Below are 14,596 nucleotides of genomic sequence, written 5' to 3'. Positions count from 1 at the left end.
AAAAGGAAAACTTAAACAGAAAAAAAAAGTGCAGAATCATGACATTTAGTGGAACGATTTTTCTTGGATTTAAAACAATTGCAGATTAAGTACATTTAAAGTAATGTTTGTTATTTTAAGAAATTTTTTCTCTCTTGTTCTAAAGTCATACTTCTTTACTTTAAATTCATTTAGACAGATTATTTTTTGTGTAAACATATGCAACTTCTAGTCAGAGATGGCAAAAGTACTCACTTTCCGTACTTGAGTAAAAGTACAGATACTTGTGTTAAAAAATACTCTGGTAAAAGTGGAAGTACTGATTAAACCTCTTTACTCAAGTAAAAGTAACAAAGTACAGGCTTGTAAATGTACTTAAAGTATAAAAGTAAAAGTAGAAACCACTTTTTTCATGCCGTTGCCTACAATTTAAATGGATGTCTGCCAATAGGACTAGATCTCCGTTGTGTTCATTTTCAATCATCTCGTCGTCCATGCTACTATGCTAACGCCACCGCCACCAAGCTGCAATGATTTGCCGCCAATGAATACCGCCGAATCTGTCGATTCATCTTGTAGTGGTGCGTCAAATGCAACGTAGATTCCCATCCAATTACATTGAATTTGGTATTGATGACGTGAAAAATAATAACGGTAACTCCATTGAAATGATTCAAAACTAAAGTAACGAGACAATTTTTTAAAATGTAAGGAGTAGAAAGTACAGATATTTGTGTAAAAATGTAAGGAGTAGAAGTAAAAAGTCGCCATAAAAATAAGTAGTACAGTAAAGTAAAAATATCAGAAAAATCTACTTGAGTACAGTAACGAAGTATTTGTACTTCGTTACTTCCCATCTCTGCTTCTAGTACGCAATGACCAAACACATTTGCTAAATTTATTATGTCATTTCAACCCTCAGTGTAATTTTATCATCATCCCTTTTCACTGTTCTGTAAGTAATATGTGTTGTCTAATTGGCTGTTGTACATATAACTCACATAAAGAATGATCCCCTCAGGCAAACTTTAATGATTTATTTCCTCTCATAACCGTACTTCTACAACCTACTCTCTGCCGTAACAACAGTTGTATGTCTGTCCGTGTGTGTCTGTGAATAACTATGACATGATATTTCTTCCCTCTTGGCCACAGGCTTTTGCCTGACTGTGACAGCAGGAGTAATTGGCCATCAAAATAATCCAGACCCCTTCCTTCATTCTCAGCTAGCCCCCGGCAAGTGGAATTAGACATTACATTGAGTCATATATATATATATATATATATATATATATATATATATATATATATATATATATATATATATATATACTCAGCTATACGTGTAATAATATCTCTCTTAAGTAGATTGTATTCATTGTCATTTTATCCCTTTCTGTAGGAAAGCACAAATTCTAAGAACTTCAAAAGTACAGATATGAGTAATTTCGGTCTTATTGCCTAAATTTTATATTGAGAGTAAAAGTTATGTTTCTGCCGAGTCAACCTACATATTCCTCTCTGCAACTCCGGCCTATCGACTAATCCTTTTTGTGTTTGAACAGCCTTGAATTTAGTGTGTGTTTGTGAGGTGAACACTTCACTGTGTTAATTTACTGCTTTTAACTTGTAGTCCCTGATAAACATACAGTATTTTTGTGTTTGCGATGTTCTGAAGAAATGTTGCTTCTGGAATTAAAATCAAAGAATAGAGGGCATGCGGAGTAAGAAAGATTTACAGCTTCAGCTGGATGCAATGTTGGTTCCTAGTCGCAAACTGATTTGCAGATGTTTTATCTCGTCCTTCATATTGTAAAACTGAATTGTTAAAAAGAACCAAGCCTTAAAGGCTCCAACTATTTTATGTTGTGCACTAAAGCTTTGCACAGGAAATATAATCAACTGTATCTGTTTATATATATATATATATACTCAGCTATACGTGTAATAATATCTCTCTTAAGTAGATTGTATTCATTGTCATTTTATCCCTTTCTGTAGGAAAGCACAAATTCTAAGAACTTCAAAAGTACAGATATGAGTAATTTCGGTCTTATTGCCTAAATTTTATATTGAGAGTAAAAGTTATGTTTCTGCCGAGTCAACCTACATATTCCTCTCTGCAACTCCGGCCTATCGACTAATCCTTTTTGTGTTTGAACAGCCTTGAATTTAGTGTGTGTTTGTGAGGTGAACACTTCACTGTGTTAATTTACTGCTCACTGTCACCTTAACTTGCTCATCTGTAAACCACCTTCTGCACCACACGTAGTCCATGGAAGAAGAAGCTAAAAAATGAACTGATTTAATTTGTGAATAAATGTATTTTTATTTTTAGATTAATTATATGCCATTGGTTTCCTTATTTGTACTAAAATGTATACACTTTGGCCAGATCTCAGCTGGGAAATGTCCTGATGATGACAGGTTCTTTTGGAGGTTTTGACTTGTTCATTCATTCGGCACGTGAATCTGTTCTTACCACACTAGACAGTTACTTTAGCTTTATTTACTTCCCACTTCTCTTGTCAACATAACTCTGCTTTTATCACTAAAGTTGCCTCCTATTGTGATATTGTGATTCCACAACAACTTTTCTCTTAAAGATACAGCCTCACAAGCTTAACACCAGATGCTATGAAGGAAATAAAGAGAATCCCTAACAACAAATTTAAGAGATCATACTTTTATGTGTGTTAATTGAATATTTACCCTTAATTAAGTAATTTTTTTGGCCACTTTATTAACAATTAATCTAAAACCCAACTAAAATCTAGTTGGTTATTGTGGAGGCCATTAGAGTATTTCAGCTCATTGTAATCTGCAAGATACCAGTTGGAGATGAATTGACTTGTGACATTGTGCACTAGGGCAAGAAAAGTATTCAGGCTTTGTTGTGATTTACAATTCTGAGTTGGGGGTTGAACGTTTGTCAAGAAAGTACCATTATCCTCTTATCACCAGTCTGAATCACTAATGTTGCAACATATTCTCATTATCAGTTCATATGAAATCATACGAAAAGTTATGCACAGTATTTTGTACGTTTTCAACGTTTTTCCTGGAAAAAACAGATCAGTGCCCAGACAGACGAAAAAAGCAGATCTGTGGACGGACGTAAAACTGGGAAAAACTGTGCAATAATTACTTCTTGATGTCTCTAACTAGGTTGCTTGCTGTTTTGTATCTTAGGGTTAGGGTTGGGGTTAATTGTAGGTAAAATTCTATGTTATTGAATGGTGCGTAAGATGCGCATGCGCAAGGATATCTTGTCTCGAGGCAAGACGTAAAAATACGACGAAATACCACAAAAAAAACGTTGAAAACGTACGAAATTACTGTGCATAACTTTTTGTACGATTTCATACGAACTTATAATGAGAATACATTGAATGTTGTCATATTAGGATGACAAATAATAAGAAAGAAATGTAAAAAGGTATTCATCCACCTTACCTTGTTAAGGGTTCCCAAAATCTTGTACACAAAGAGATTGGAAACATGTTTTCTTGTTCATTTAGTGTTATTTGAGTTGTGAACTAGTGTTCATTTGTTAGTCTTGATACACTGCACCTCTACCACAGCTGTTGTTCATCTTCTTCAACATGATGTGTGTTCACGGATAGTATTTGCTATTTCTATAAGCTATTGTTACCTTTTTATCATATTTATTTTTAATTTATTTTCTTTCTAGACTTGAAATTGATAAATTTTACTTTTGAATCCAAATGAAAACAAGATGTAGTAAAATGTTAATTTGTGATGCGTAATGATCTAGAAGAAATTTGTCTTTTTATCTTTTTAACCTCTCATTTATCTGATTTGTGATATTTCTACCTCTTCATTTGTGTTTGGTAAATTTTTGGTCTAAACACATTTTTACAACAGAGGCCTATTTGGGTGTCTCTGCTATATGTATCTCTTTAGAAAGGTCTGCAGCTGTAGAGATTTCAGATTTTCCCCCAATACAAAAAGGATATAGCTACATCTTTTTGGACAAAATTATACATAAAAAAATAAGAAAAAAATTAATAACGCAGCTACACAATGTTGTTCAGAATAAAGGTATTATTTTACTAAAAAAATATATAGTGTATAAATAACTGTTTTATAAATTCCAATGGATACACAATATATAAATATTTACTTCTGGTTACAATGGCAAAATCGACAAAAAATGATTCTGCACCAATAGGAATAGTAGTCACATGACACAGAGCTAAAACGTTGCCCGATCATGCCAGTATAAAAGTTGATGATAGAGCTGAGAAGCATTGGTCAAGCTTTTAAGCGCTGGTGCTGGCATTAGAAATTAAATGGGCTCAGAAGCCACACAATGGTCACAGCTTTCCTACTGGACAGGTACGTAAAAAATGTGCTTATGCTAACAAGAGGTAAGCATGACCATTAGTGGACCTGACATTTGGGGAGCAAATGTTACAGAACAGGCAAGGGCAAGTGTGCCTCTGACTGGTTTGGAATACCTTTAACCCTTTATCGTCCAAGTTACTATTTTTGGTCATTTAGATATAGATACTACTTTGCAACAAATCAGGCAAATATAACTGCTTCATAAAATACTACTAGTAATCTTACGTTGCCTACTCTGTGTGATATGTTACCAACTGTAAATTAAGTTTAAAAAAAGTTTATAAGAACTTCATTAACAAGCATACAAATAAATAAATAAAAAGATAATTAAAAAAGCTATTAAGCTAAGTTAAAAATGAAAAAAAATGTAAATTCCCTTTTTAGCATTATTGTTCTGAGGGTTATGTTCTAACAAACAAATGTGTTTCTTTATATGAGTGTTTTTCAGGAATTTCTAATAGAAGCACTTCATTGATTTTTTTCTCCCCAACACATTAGGGAAAGTGACTGTTTTAGGTAATTTCATTGACCTTTGCCACTTTTTTTATCTTACAAAAGTAATACGTCTGTTCTGCAAAAACACTCTTGACTAGAAATTTTGAATTTCAAAGTATTTAACTGAGTTCCCTGTAAATGGTTACGTTTTAAAACTAGTTTCAAAATGGTTGCAAATTGGATTAGGGAATCAAGTAAGATGTGGCAAAATACTGAACAGTGACCTTGCGCTGAATTATATTACAATTTCCCTTTTTAAGAGCATCAATACAATTCACTGATGTGACTAAATCTCAAAGCATTTATTTTGATTTAACAAAAAAATATAGGTGAAACCTTTTATAACATCTCTAATCATGTAAAGATTACTAACTTTTTTCTTTTTTTTTTGTGTCCTTTCTGCAGGTCCACCTGTCAATGTGACCTGCAACATTTTTATCAACAGTTTTGGCTCCATTGCTGAAACAACAATGGTAAGCTTATTTTTCATTACTTCTACTTAGCATTAAAGTAAATATTTTTAAACTTTTCACTAGTGTCAGTGCCTGGATTTGGATGGTTAGGCTCTAATGAAGACAGTCACATCACCAGGGCTTCATCTCAGCTCTGTTAGCTTTCACTTTAAAAATTGCCCTAATTTAAATTAAGGTTGTGTTGATATTCAGTGCATTCAAAGATGCTTTCTTACTAGATATTTGGAAATAAAAAAGCCTTCTGACCTCACTGTGTTTGGATGTTTCCCTGCCTCACTGAGCCCACATTTCATTTCATTTGAACGAGCGCATCACTGCTGCCACCATTAGCATAACAACACAGCAAATGCAGAGCTGGCGTGTCTTTTTACAGGCAATGAAGGGAAAATTTACACCAGTTCATTACACAGGAAATCCATTAGTATAAATATAACAGTAGCATCAACGTTCACTGAGCAACAAGGCTCAGAGCAGATATGCTGTGTGTTTGATTGCAAAAACAAGTCACCTTCCTGAGTGAAGAAAAATTTCTGATTTTTTTTCTGGAGAAAGCATCAAACCTTTCAGCTAAATGAATGCTCTGAAAGGGATTCTGAGGTTGTGACAACTCCTTTGTTCTTATAAAATTTGGGTTTTGGCTGTGTCAGCTCAGATTAAAAATGTGTAGATGTGTAAATGCATAAAATTTTGAAAACTTTTCTTGAAGATTTAATTTTATTTTATTCAGTTTCTTCATTTAGCACTAGATGTAATCTCAAGGCACTATACAATTGAGTGCATTAATGAGCTCAGATCCATTCATTTTATGACAAGCCTACTGCCTTTAAATAATCAGATGATTGCTAAACATAGATTATTGTTGCAAAACTAATATGACTGGATAGATTAGGAATAACCCTGTCTTTATTTATTTTATTTCTATTATTGAAATGTCAACATTTCTAAGGTTTCGACATAACCACACTTCAATCCGCTCAGACCTCAGCAGCAAACATAGCACTTAATTTTGATAGATATGCATGAACAGGAGCAAAGAATAGGGTTGTTTTCCCCCAACTGGTGATGGAGTGGAGAGCGAGACGGTATGCTGAGCTTTATGGGGAGATCCAGTGGACTGCGTGAGCTGATACTAGAGCTTCACTCAGGGACCTGGAAGAAGGAAGTCCAGTTGGATAACACAGGTTGAGAGAACCTGTCCATGATGAGCATCCATGAAGCAACAGTGGAGAGGGAGAACTCCCTGTTGGGAAGAAACCTCTGGCAGAACCAGGCTCAACATGGTGGTCTTCTGCCAGACCGGTTAAGATTAGACAGGGAACACAGTAAGAGTCTGGGAGGAATGACACTCTGATGAAGTTTTAGCTACGAAGGTGTAGAAGGGGCTGGAGATGGGTTGAAACTGTGTCATTTGAATGAAGTCACAGTGCATCCACCACCTGCAAACAGGAGCAGACAGATGCATATCTGAGGCCTTTTAAGATGAACTTTGGATGCCGATTGGCTTTCGTGGAGTTTCGGTTTAAAGCTGGTTGACTGTGTCGCAGGTGGAGGTATGAAGAATAATGAGTTCCTTCAGTTGAACTGCCGCCTAGGCTCCATATTCTAACTCCCAACTCCTGAGATACTGATACCTGCATGTCACATGCTACAATTAAGGGGAAACTCCTCTCCTCATAGATTGACAACCATCTGCGACCTCTGACCTGCCACAAATAAAAAAAGAAAAACTTTAAGCCTATAAAGTTATTGTTCATAGCTTTCAGAGTGTGTGGTAACATGTTTACCAGTTGTTCTTTAGGTTTAGGTGTTACAGTAAGGGATGGGTTCGCCCTACCTAACATAACTAAACTTAAAAACAAATACATTTCTGTTTATTTTGGTAAAATCTTTTACAGCCTACAAACTTTCACCAGCACTGTTTTTCAGTAACTCTTATAATCCTGTTTTGCAAGAGAGAAAAATACAAAATACATACATTAAAAAATGTTTTATTTTTTGAAAACATAATATACCAAGCTCATTAGTGTTGGCAAAAAAGTTAAAGCAGGTAAAGCATCAACCGAAAACTGAGAGACCAGGGGTTGTGATGGTTCATGCTCATAAGCATTGACTCTGAGAGGTGATGCTTTGCAGTGAATCAGAATAGCTGACTCCCATTGAGTGAGCGACAGTGTCCCTTTTTTCTTTTCTTTTACTGCTCAGTGCTTACTCAGTGGCATCCCTCCCTGCTCGCAGCAGAACTTAGTTTTGACTGAGAACATGGGAGACTTACAGCCAATCACATGTGGTGATATAGGATCATAGCAGAATCATAACCAGTCGGAGTTTGCTTTTGTTGATTTTGTTCACAGTGATTTGCAATTTTTTGGGTTAAATAATAGAAATGTAAATAAAATTGTATTGAAAAGAAATGCTTTTTTCCTAACATATACATACAGTTGGGCAAGTATAAGGCTTCTCATAAAAAACACTAAATGCAAAATGATCTATTAACATACAAAACATTTATATTTGCTAAGTTAAGCTAAAATAAGAGTTTGTCAGATGAGCGTTAAAGGAGTCTGTTCCTCCTTGGGAGCCAAGTCAGTTCTCTGAAAGAGAAAGATTTTGCACCACTAACGAAAGACTTGATTCAAATAACTTTTTGCTATGATGACAATAAAAAAAAATCCCTTTTCTTCATCCATCTAAATGATCAGCCCAAACCTGACACTGCTCTGCAAATGAGGGTCTGCCAAAATATTAACTGCTGTATAAAACTGTCCTTTTAAAATCAAAACAGAGATAAAGGACATGCTTTTAGGTTGATGTTCTTTAAAAAGAACATTCTACTGGATTCATGGATCAGAAGTGAGTGCTTGTTAAAGAACTGACACGACACAGCTTTATTCGTGCTTCAGCACCCCCACTGCTTCTTTACTCTGTCTCATCTTTCCTCAGACGCCTTTTCTACTCTCTTTCTTCTCCCCATTCAAACTCCATGTCTTTCCTTTTATGGGGAAAAAATTCTAACGACCCTTACCTTTGCCTTACCAAAAGAAATTATGCTATAAATGGACTTTGCACATAGTAGTGCAGAAAACTTTGAAAACATTGGAATACCATAAAAAACGTTTAACCAAAACTAAATTGCAAAGGTTTTCAAATTATTCTCATAAAATGTGTTTGAATTGAGCAAAATATTTTTTTCTTTCATATTTGATTGATATTAATTTTATTGTGGACATTATTGCTAAAATGGAGTTCAATAAAATCCAAAACCTCTGCAGACACGTGACCATAATAATAAATGTTATAAAAAAAGATCTAACTTTCCTCAGCTACTTGGGCTAATATCAACCTTAAATAATTCTCTGAGATTTTATTTTTAACATGTCATAAGGGTTGCAGTTTTTTGACCTATAGTATAGTTGTTCCAATTTGTCACAAAAAGATTTGATGGTTGTGAAGAACCTAAACACAAGCAGAGGTGGAACATAAATTAAAGATGTTTAGTTTAACCTGAAAAACTCTTGAAAGAAGGAAGACAATTAGAAGAATTTTATTCATACAATGTTTTAAGTCTTCGGTGCTCAGGCCTCAACGGGGTACATTAACACCAAAATTGATTTTGATTATATGCATGACCTGCTGAATGAGAACAGGGAGGAACTCCCCCCAGGCCTGAAACTGATGGTGGAACAGAGATGGTATGAAGATGGATGCCAGCTGGCGCAGATTCATAAGAACCTCCCTGATGAGCAAGCATGAAGTTACGGTGGAGGGAAACAAAATCTGCTATGGGAAGAAATCTCTGCAGAATCAGGCTCAAAATGTGGGGTTGAATGCAGTGGGAGTACAAGGGAACAGTTCAATAGGGATAGGCAGCGGCATAGAGAAGGAGCTAGATGGAGCTTATGATGATGGTGCAGAAGGGGGTGGAGGAGGGTTAAACCAGGTTCATCAGAATCAAACACTCAGATCCAACTTATAAAAGCTTGTTGGGTAGCAGTCTAAGCTTTGGACATGAAGGTCTTTTTAAGCTGGACTTTGGATACTGATTGAATTACGAGGAGATTCAGCTGAATGTTGATTGGCTGCTTCACAGACGGATGAGCCTCTGATACATGAGGGTAAGTAATCTAGTTTATCAGTTGATCCAAAAACAGAAATATATAGGCTAGACTAGAGCAGGATTAAGCAGTAAAGAGCTGATGAACCATCAAAGAACAATGACAACCATTGAATTTATAGAGCAAACTACATTAAATGCAGGTAAATTAAGGAGAGGGAATTAGGAACAGCTGTTACAGAGAGCAGACAGCGTGTGGGAAAGTAAAGAATTATAAATAAAGTAATGTAACCATACACAAAATGCTATAAACCAAGGGAATATACAAAAAATCTGATCACAATAAACAGAAAACTAAATACATCAATACAAACTAATATGGCAAAACCTTTTTAGCAATAATGGACACAAAACTGGACACAAAATGTCATTATTTTCTTAAAAATTGTTTTTTGAAAACCACTTGGTACTTATGTCTTATATATATTTATTTTCTAATAAGAAACAATAAAAATTAAATTTAAAATTCCTAAAAATTGGAAATCATTATCTTTAAACCTAATTTGAAACTGTATTAAATTTTGTTCTCTAATTTCTCTTTAGGAGCAAGTAATTTTAATAATTTTTTTACATACAAATTTGCATTAAAATTAAACAAATTAACAAGACATAATCTACAAAATGTAGATTGTACAATCTGAGTAATATATTAAGAACACTGATAATTCTGTGTCCCCCCCCCAAAAAAATAATCCAAACCTGTGAAAATTATTACCTTCAGTTCAAGTTAGCCGTGTCTGTATTTACTGAATGATGAGTGCTCATTTACTAAAACTCCATTATGATCCAGAGAGAAGTTTGCTCTCTGATCTCTCTGTAAATTTACTTGACATCCCACAGAACCGCCAGCAAACCGTGGCTCCATCTAAGGCCAAACAGTAAAAAAGGGCATATTTCTCCCTCACTGTTGAGCTGAGCAGATGTGCTACCATAATGTGCAAGCTCCATATCCTCCTCTTCCTACCTGAGCAGTTCCAGGAAGTTGGCAGGATGTTATGACAGGCGTGGAATTAGAATATGACTGCAGATTTTGCTGCAATAGCTGGTTTTGTCAAGGAAAGAAGAGGAGGAGAATTGTAGTCCTTGATGCGTAGTTTACTGCAGAAATGAGTTTGGTATTTTTTAACGACAGCTATTCCTTAATTTTACTGTGCGTCAGAACATTCCAGTGATCTTATGTCACATTCTTAAATGAACGGTTTTAATACAGTTTTGCATCAGTATCAATACCATTTTGATAACCCAATTACTCAAATGAATCATCTGTTCTGTATAATGCTAAATGTCAGCATAAAACCATTCATTTTGTATGTACCAAATTACTTTTTGCTCATTTGAATTTTGGACTGGAGTCTGGAGACTGATGTCTGGCCAACATGTTTGCTGTTCATCCATCTGCAGCCATGATGGGCCTCTGACCTATGAGGTTTCATACAAAGCCGACCATTTGCAATGTAGCCTGTTAACAACAGTACATTTTCCACCGTGGATTTGATAATGTAATGCTCTCAAACATTTCTGAGATGACTTAAAGGCTAGATCTTCATATTTACAGCCACTTACAGTAACCTCCTACAGTGCTTTACACCCTTTTAACTAACCATTTATTTAACAATGTATGAGTCTAAAGGATAATGCCTAGAATCATTTTAAGATCCAATTACAATTGTGCATCATTTGGCATTTGTGGCTACTAGCTTCTCCCAGCAACAGTCTGAACATTTTGTCTGTGTTTCTTCAAAACATAGTTTCAGCTAGATCAGACTGGTTATAGGATGTTATATAAAAACCTTATTTATATTAAAGGTATTGTGCAGGATGTTGTTTTTCCAGGTGGATCATCAAAATAAGTGGTCCTCCTAATTGTCAATCATTCTGCTGATATGTTTACGTAAGGCCGTACTAGGCGTTCGTCACCATTTTCACTTACCGGTAGGGAGTCTGACATGGGAAAAATGGCAAAGCTTCTTTTTGAAAGAAAACTTGTACGAGTGATGAAAACAGCATCTTTTAAACAGAGCATGCACGAGGTGAAGTGGGCTTGTGCATGCTCTCACACGCGTTTAAAAGGCATTCCCTCTAGGGAGTGGGTACAGGGTTGTGCATGTGGATTTTTTCTTTTTTTAAACAGTGGAGAGTGGATCTTTTCAAAACTATACCCTTAAGTCCTCCTGTTGATTTTCAAATAAATGTATGTAACGACTTTGCCTTCTCTTATATTGGGAAATTACAGAAAGCCGAATATAAACAAACAGCACAGTTGTTGGATTTTGTTTTTAAATTATTCTGGAAACCATACACCATTTCCTTTCTCATTTGTGTCGACCTAGAACACAAGAAATCACAGTAAAATACATTAAGGTTAATGGTTTGAACATCTAAAATGTAAAAAAAAAAAAAATAATAAAATAAAAGCTTCAAGGTTCTGTTTTTTTTTATTTGGCCCTGCTGATGAAGGTTCTCAGTCATCCAGGTCATAGTTATTCCGTAAAAATTCAAAAAATATCCACTGGATTTGGTTTTCAAGATTTGAAGACGTTTCGCCACCTCTCTAGGAAGCTTTCTCAATTCAAATGTCTGGATCCGCAGTGAGTTTGGCCCTGCCATTTTTGTACTGTTTTCCTGAGAATAATAGACCTTTTTTGTTTTGAGTGAATCTATTGGAGCTCTTCTACTCAGCTTTTTCCAGAGCTAAAATCAAACTGCAGGCATCTTAGTGACTGATGACGCAGGAATAAGCCCACAGCTTCCTTCGTTCTTTCCTCCATTAGCACCGACTCCTCATCTCTGCAGTCTTAGGTTATTTGTCACTTTCTCAAGCAGAAAAAAAAGGTGAGTCATTCAGAAAAGGTCGAGCTCATTTGTTTCACGTGAGATATTTGGTGTAATAAACAGTGATAAACAGAGAGGGAGCCTGGCTGGGGCTGTTACGGTGCACACATGTTCAGCTCAGCAGCTGATTGCTTCTTTAAATGCCACCTGCTGGGGCTGCTGGCGTGGCCGTACCTAGTCACTGCAATGCCTTTTTTTCTGCAACGCCACACAGCTTAATGACAGCCGAAGCAGTCAGGCTTCATATTCCTAGAATAATTAACAATTAGGGAGATGGAGGGACAAACTGAATGCCAATTCCGCACAGAAAAGAGCTGAACTCTTATGGTGAAACAGAAAATGAAGAATCGATGGTTTCACAATAAAGCTCTCAGGGACCAGCAGTTGATGTCTTATAGCTAGATTGGTAAGTCTGGACCAGACAAAACAAAGACAAAGAAATGAAAAAAAATGAAAAACCTCTCTTGCATGTTGATTGAAGCTGCAATTCAAATGGTCTTATAGAGGATACTGAAGTACTTTGCCACAAACACAATAAATGTCTAACCTTATCTAGTTGTGCCTCTAACCTCCTAAAACTTTAATCAAATGTTTCGGTAATAATACACCATATTAGAAATAACTTGAAAATATATGAATCTATCACATTTTATCCAGTTATCTGAGGTCAAGCAGAGGTCGATAGAGATTTAGATGGGAAATTTGGATTTTCTGCTTCCCCTATAACCCTAAATTAAACATTTCCAGACAGAGGGGTTTGTGTGTCTTTGGATTCTTGTCCTACAGTGATTATCTTAAATCACAAGCCTCATTTGATCCCTACACTACCTTTTTTTTATTTTACTTAGTCTCATTTTTCAATCAAATCAAAATGGTGTGTAACAAATACAATCCTTGCAACTGTGTGAGTAAAGTAAAAGTGAAAGAAATATATGAGGTGCCCCCAGGGACATAAATCAGAATTAACTTGCATATACACATATTAAATTACACTCTTCCATATAATATACTGAAAACCTCACACAAACACTAGTAAAAAGCTCTCACATAAACTAGTGAAAACATTTACCCCTTATATAATCTACTCAAAAGCTCTCATACAAAGTAGTGAGAACTGTTCATATAAACTGGTGAAAAGCTTTACCTTTCATACACACTACTAGAAAGCTTTCATATACACTATTAAAAAGCTCTCATATACACTACTAGAACGCTCTCATGTATACTACTAGAACGCTCTCATATACACTATTAGAAAGCTCTCATATACACTATTAGAAAGTTCTCATATACACTACTAGAAAGCTCTCATATACACTATTAGAACGCTCTCATATACACTATTAGAACGCTCTCATATACACTATTAGAACGCTCTCATATACACTACTAGAAAGCTCTCATATACACTACTAGAACGCTCTCATATACACTATTAGAAAGCTCTCATATACACTACTAGAAAGCTCTCATATACACTATTAGAACGCTCTCATATACACTATTAGAAAGCTCTCATATACACTACTAGAATGCTCTCATATACACTATTAGAACGCTCTCATATACACTATTAAAAAGCTCTCATATACACTACTAGAAAGCTCTCATATACACTATTAGAACGCTCTCATACATGCTACTAGAAAGCTCTCATATACACTACTAGAAGGCTCTCATACACGCTACTAGAAAGCTCTCATACACACTACTGAAAAGCTATTAGCGGATTTTAGTTGAAACGGAAGGTGTTTCAGTGAAACAGGAAGGACCGTCATTACACCGGAAGTTGTTTTAAACGGAGGTCATTCTGGCTAGCTCCGTACATTTTGTGCTATCTCCGGCCGAAATTGTATCAAATAAAATTATTGATTTTATGTTTATGCTTCAACAGAGATCATTTTCCGGTGTTGTGCGAAATTCTGTTCCCATGTGAAAATCTGTTCCACCTGTGTCGGGAGCGCGCCGCGCATTGCAGCCACATAATCGGATCTGATAATTTCCCAGGCCTTTCGGATAATTTCTTGGTTAAATAAAAAGTCGTAAAATTATACAAGGTTGAGACGTTTAGTTTAATCAGCCGCTGTTGTTTACAAATTGTAAAATAAAAAAAATAAATGCGGTTTTCTTATGCTGTTTTGTGTTGTTATTTTAAACGCGAAGAGAATCAGTCTCTTTCCAAGTTTTTTCACTTCAGCCTGACAGAAATAAAAGTCAAGTCACCAAATACCAAATTTGTATTTATAATTTTTTATTACTGATATAAGATGATGGGAAGTGCCTGATAGCAGTTCCATAATATGGAAACAAATTAATTTAGCTGCAAATCTTAAAC

General features: G+C 35.5%; 1 protein-coding gene across 2 annotated transcripts in view; it reads left to right on the top strand.

The window, feature by feature from the left end:
• glra1 (glycine receptor, alpha 1) overlaps nt 1–14,596 on the top strand; it is a 167,665-nt gene that overhangs the window by 91,349 nt on the left and 61,720 nt on the right. For both annotated transcript variants that reach the window (XM_038295419.1, XM_038295420.1), the window contains one exon: nt 5,251–5,318. In XM_038295419.1, the coding sequence (XP_038151347.1) occupies nt 5,251–5,318 (68 nt within the window). The remainder of the gene's footprint in view (nt 1–5,250; nt 5,319–14,596) is intronic.

This window comes from Cyprinodon tularosa, unplaced genomic scaffold, assembly GCF_016077235.1.
Source record: "Cyprinodon tularosa strain WSP-4 unplaced genomic scaffold, ASM1607723v1 ctg355, whole genome shotgun sequence".
Taxonomy (NCBI): domain Eukaryota; kingdom Metazoa; phylum Chordata; class Actinopteri; order Cyprinodontiformes; family Cyprinodontidae; genus Cyprinodon; species Cyprinodon tularosa.
Note: the sequence above shows the minus strand (reverse complement) of the source record. Positions and strands in the feature narration are given on the sequence as shown.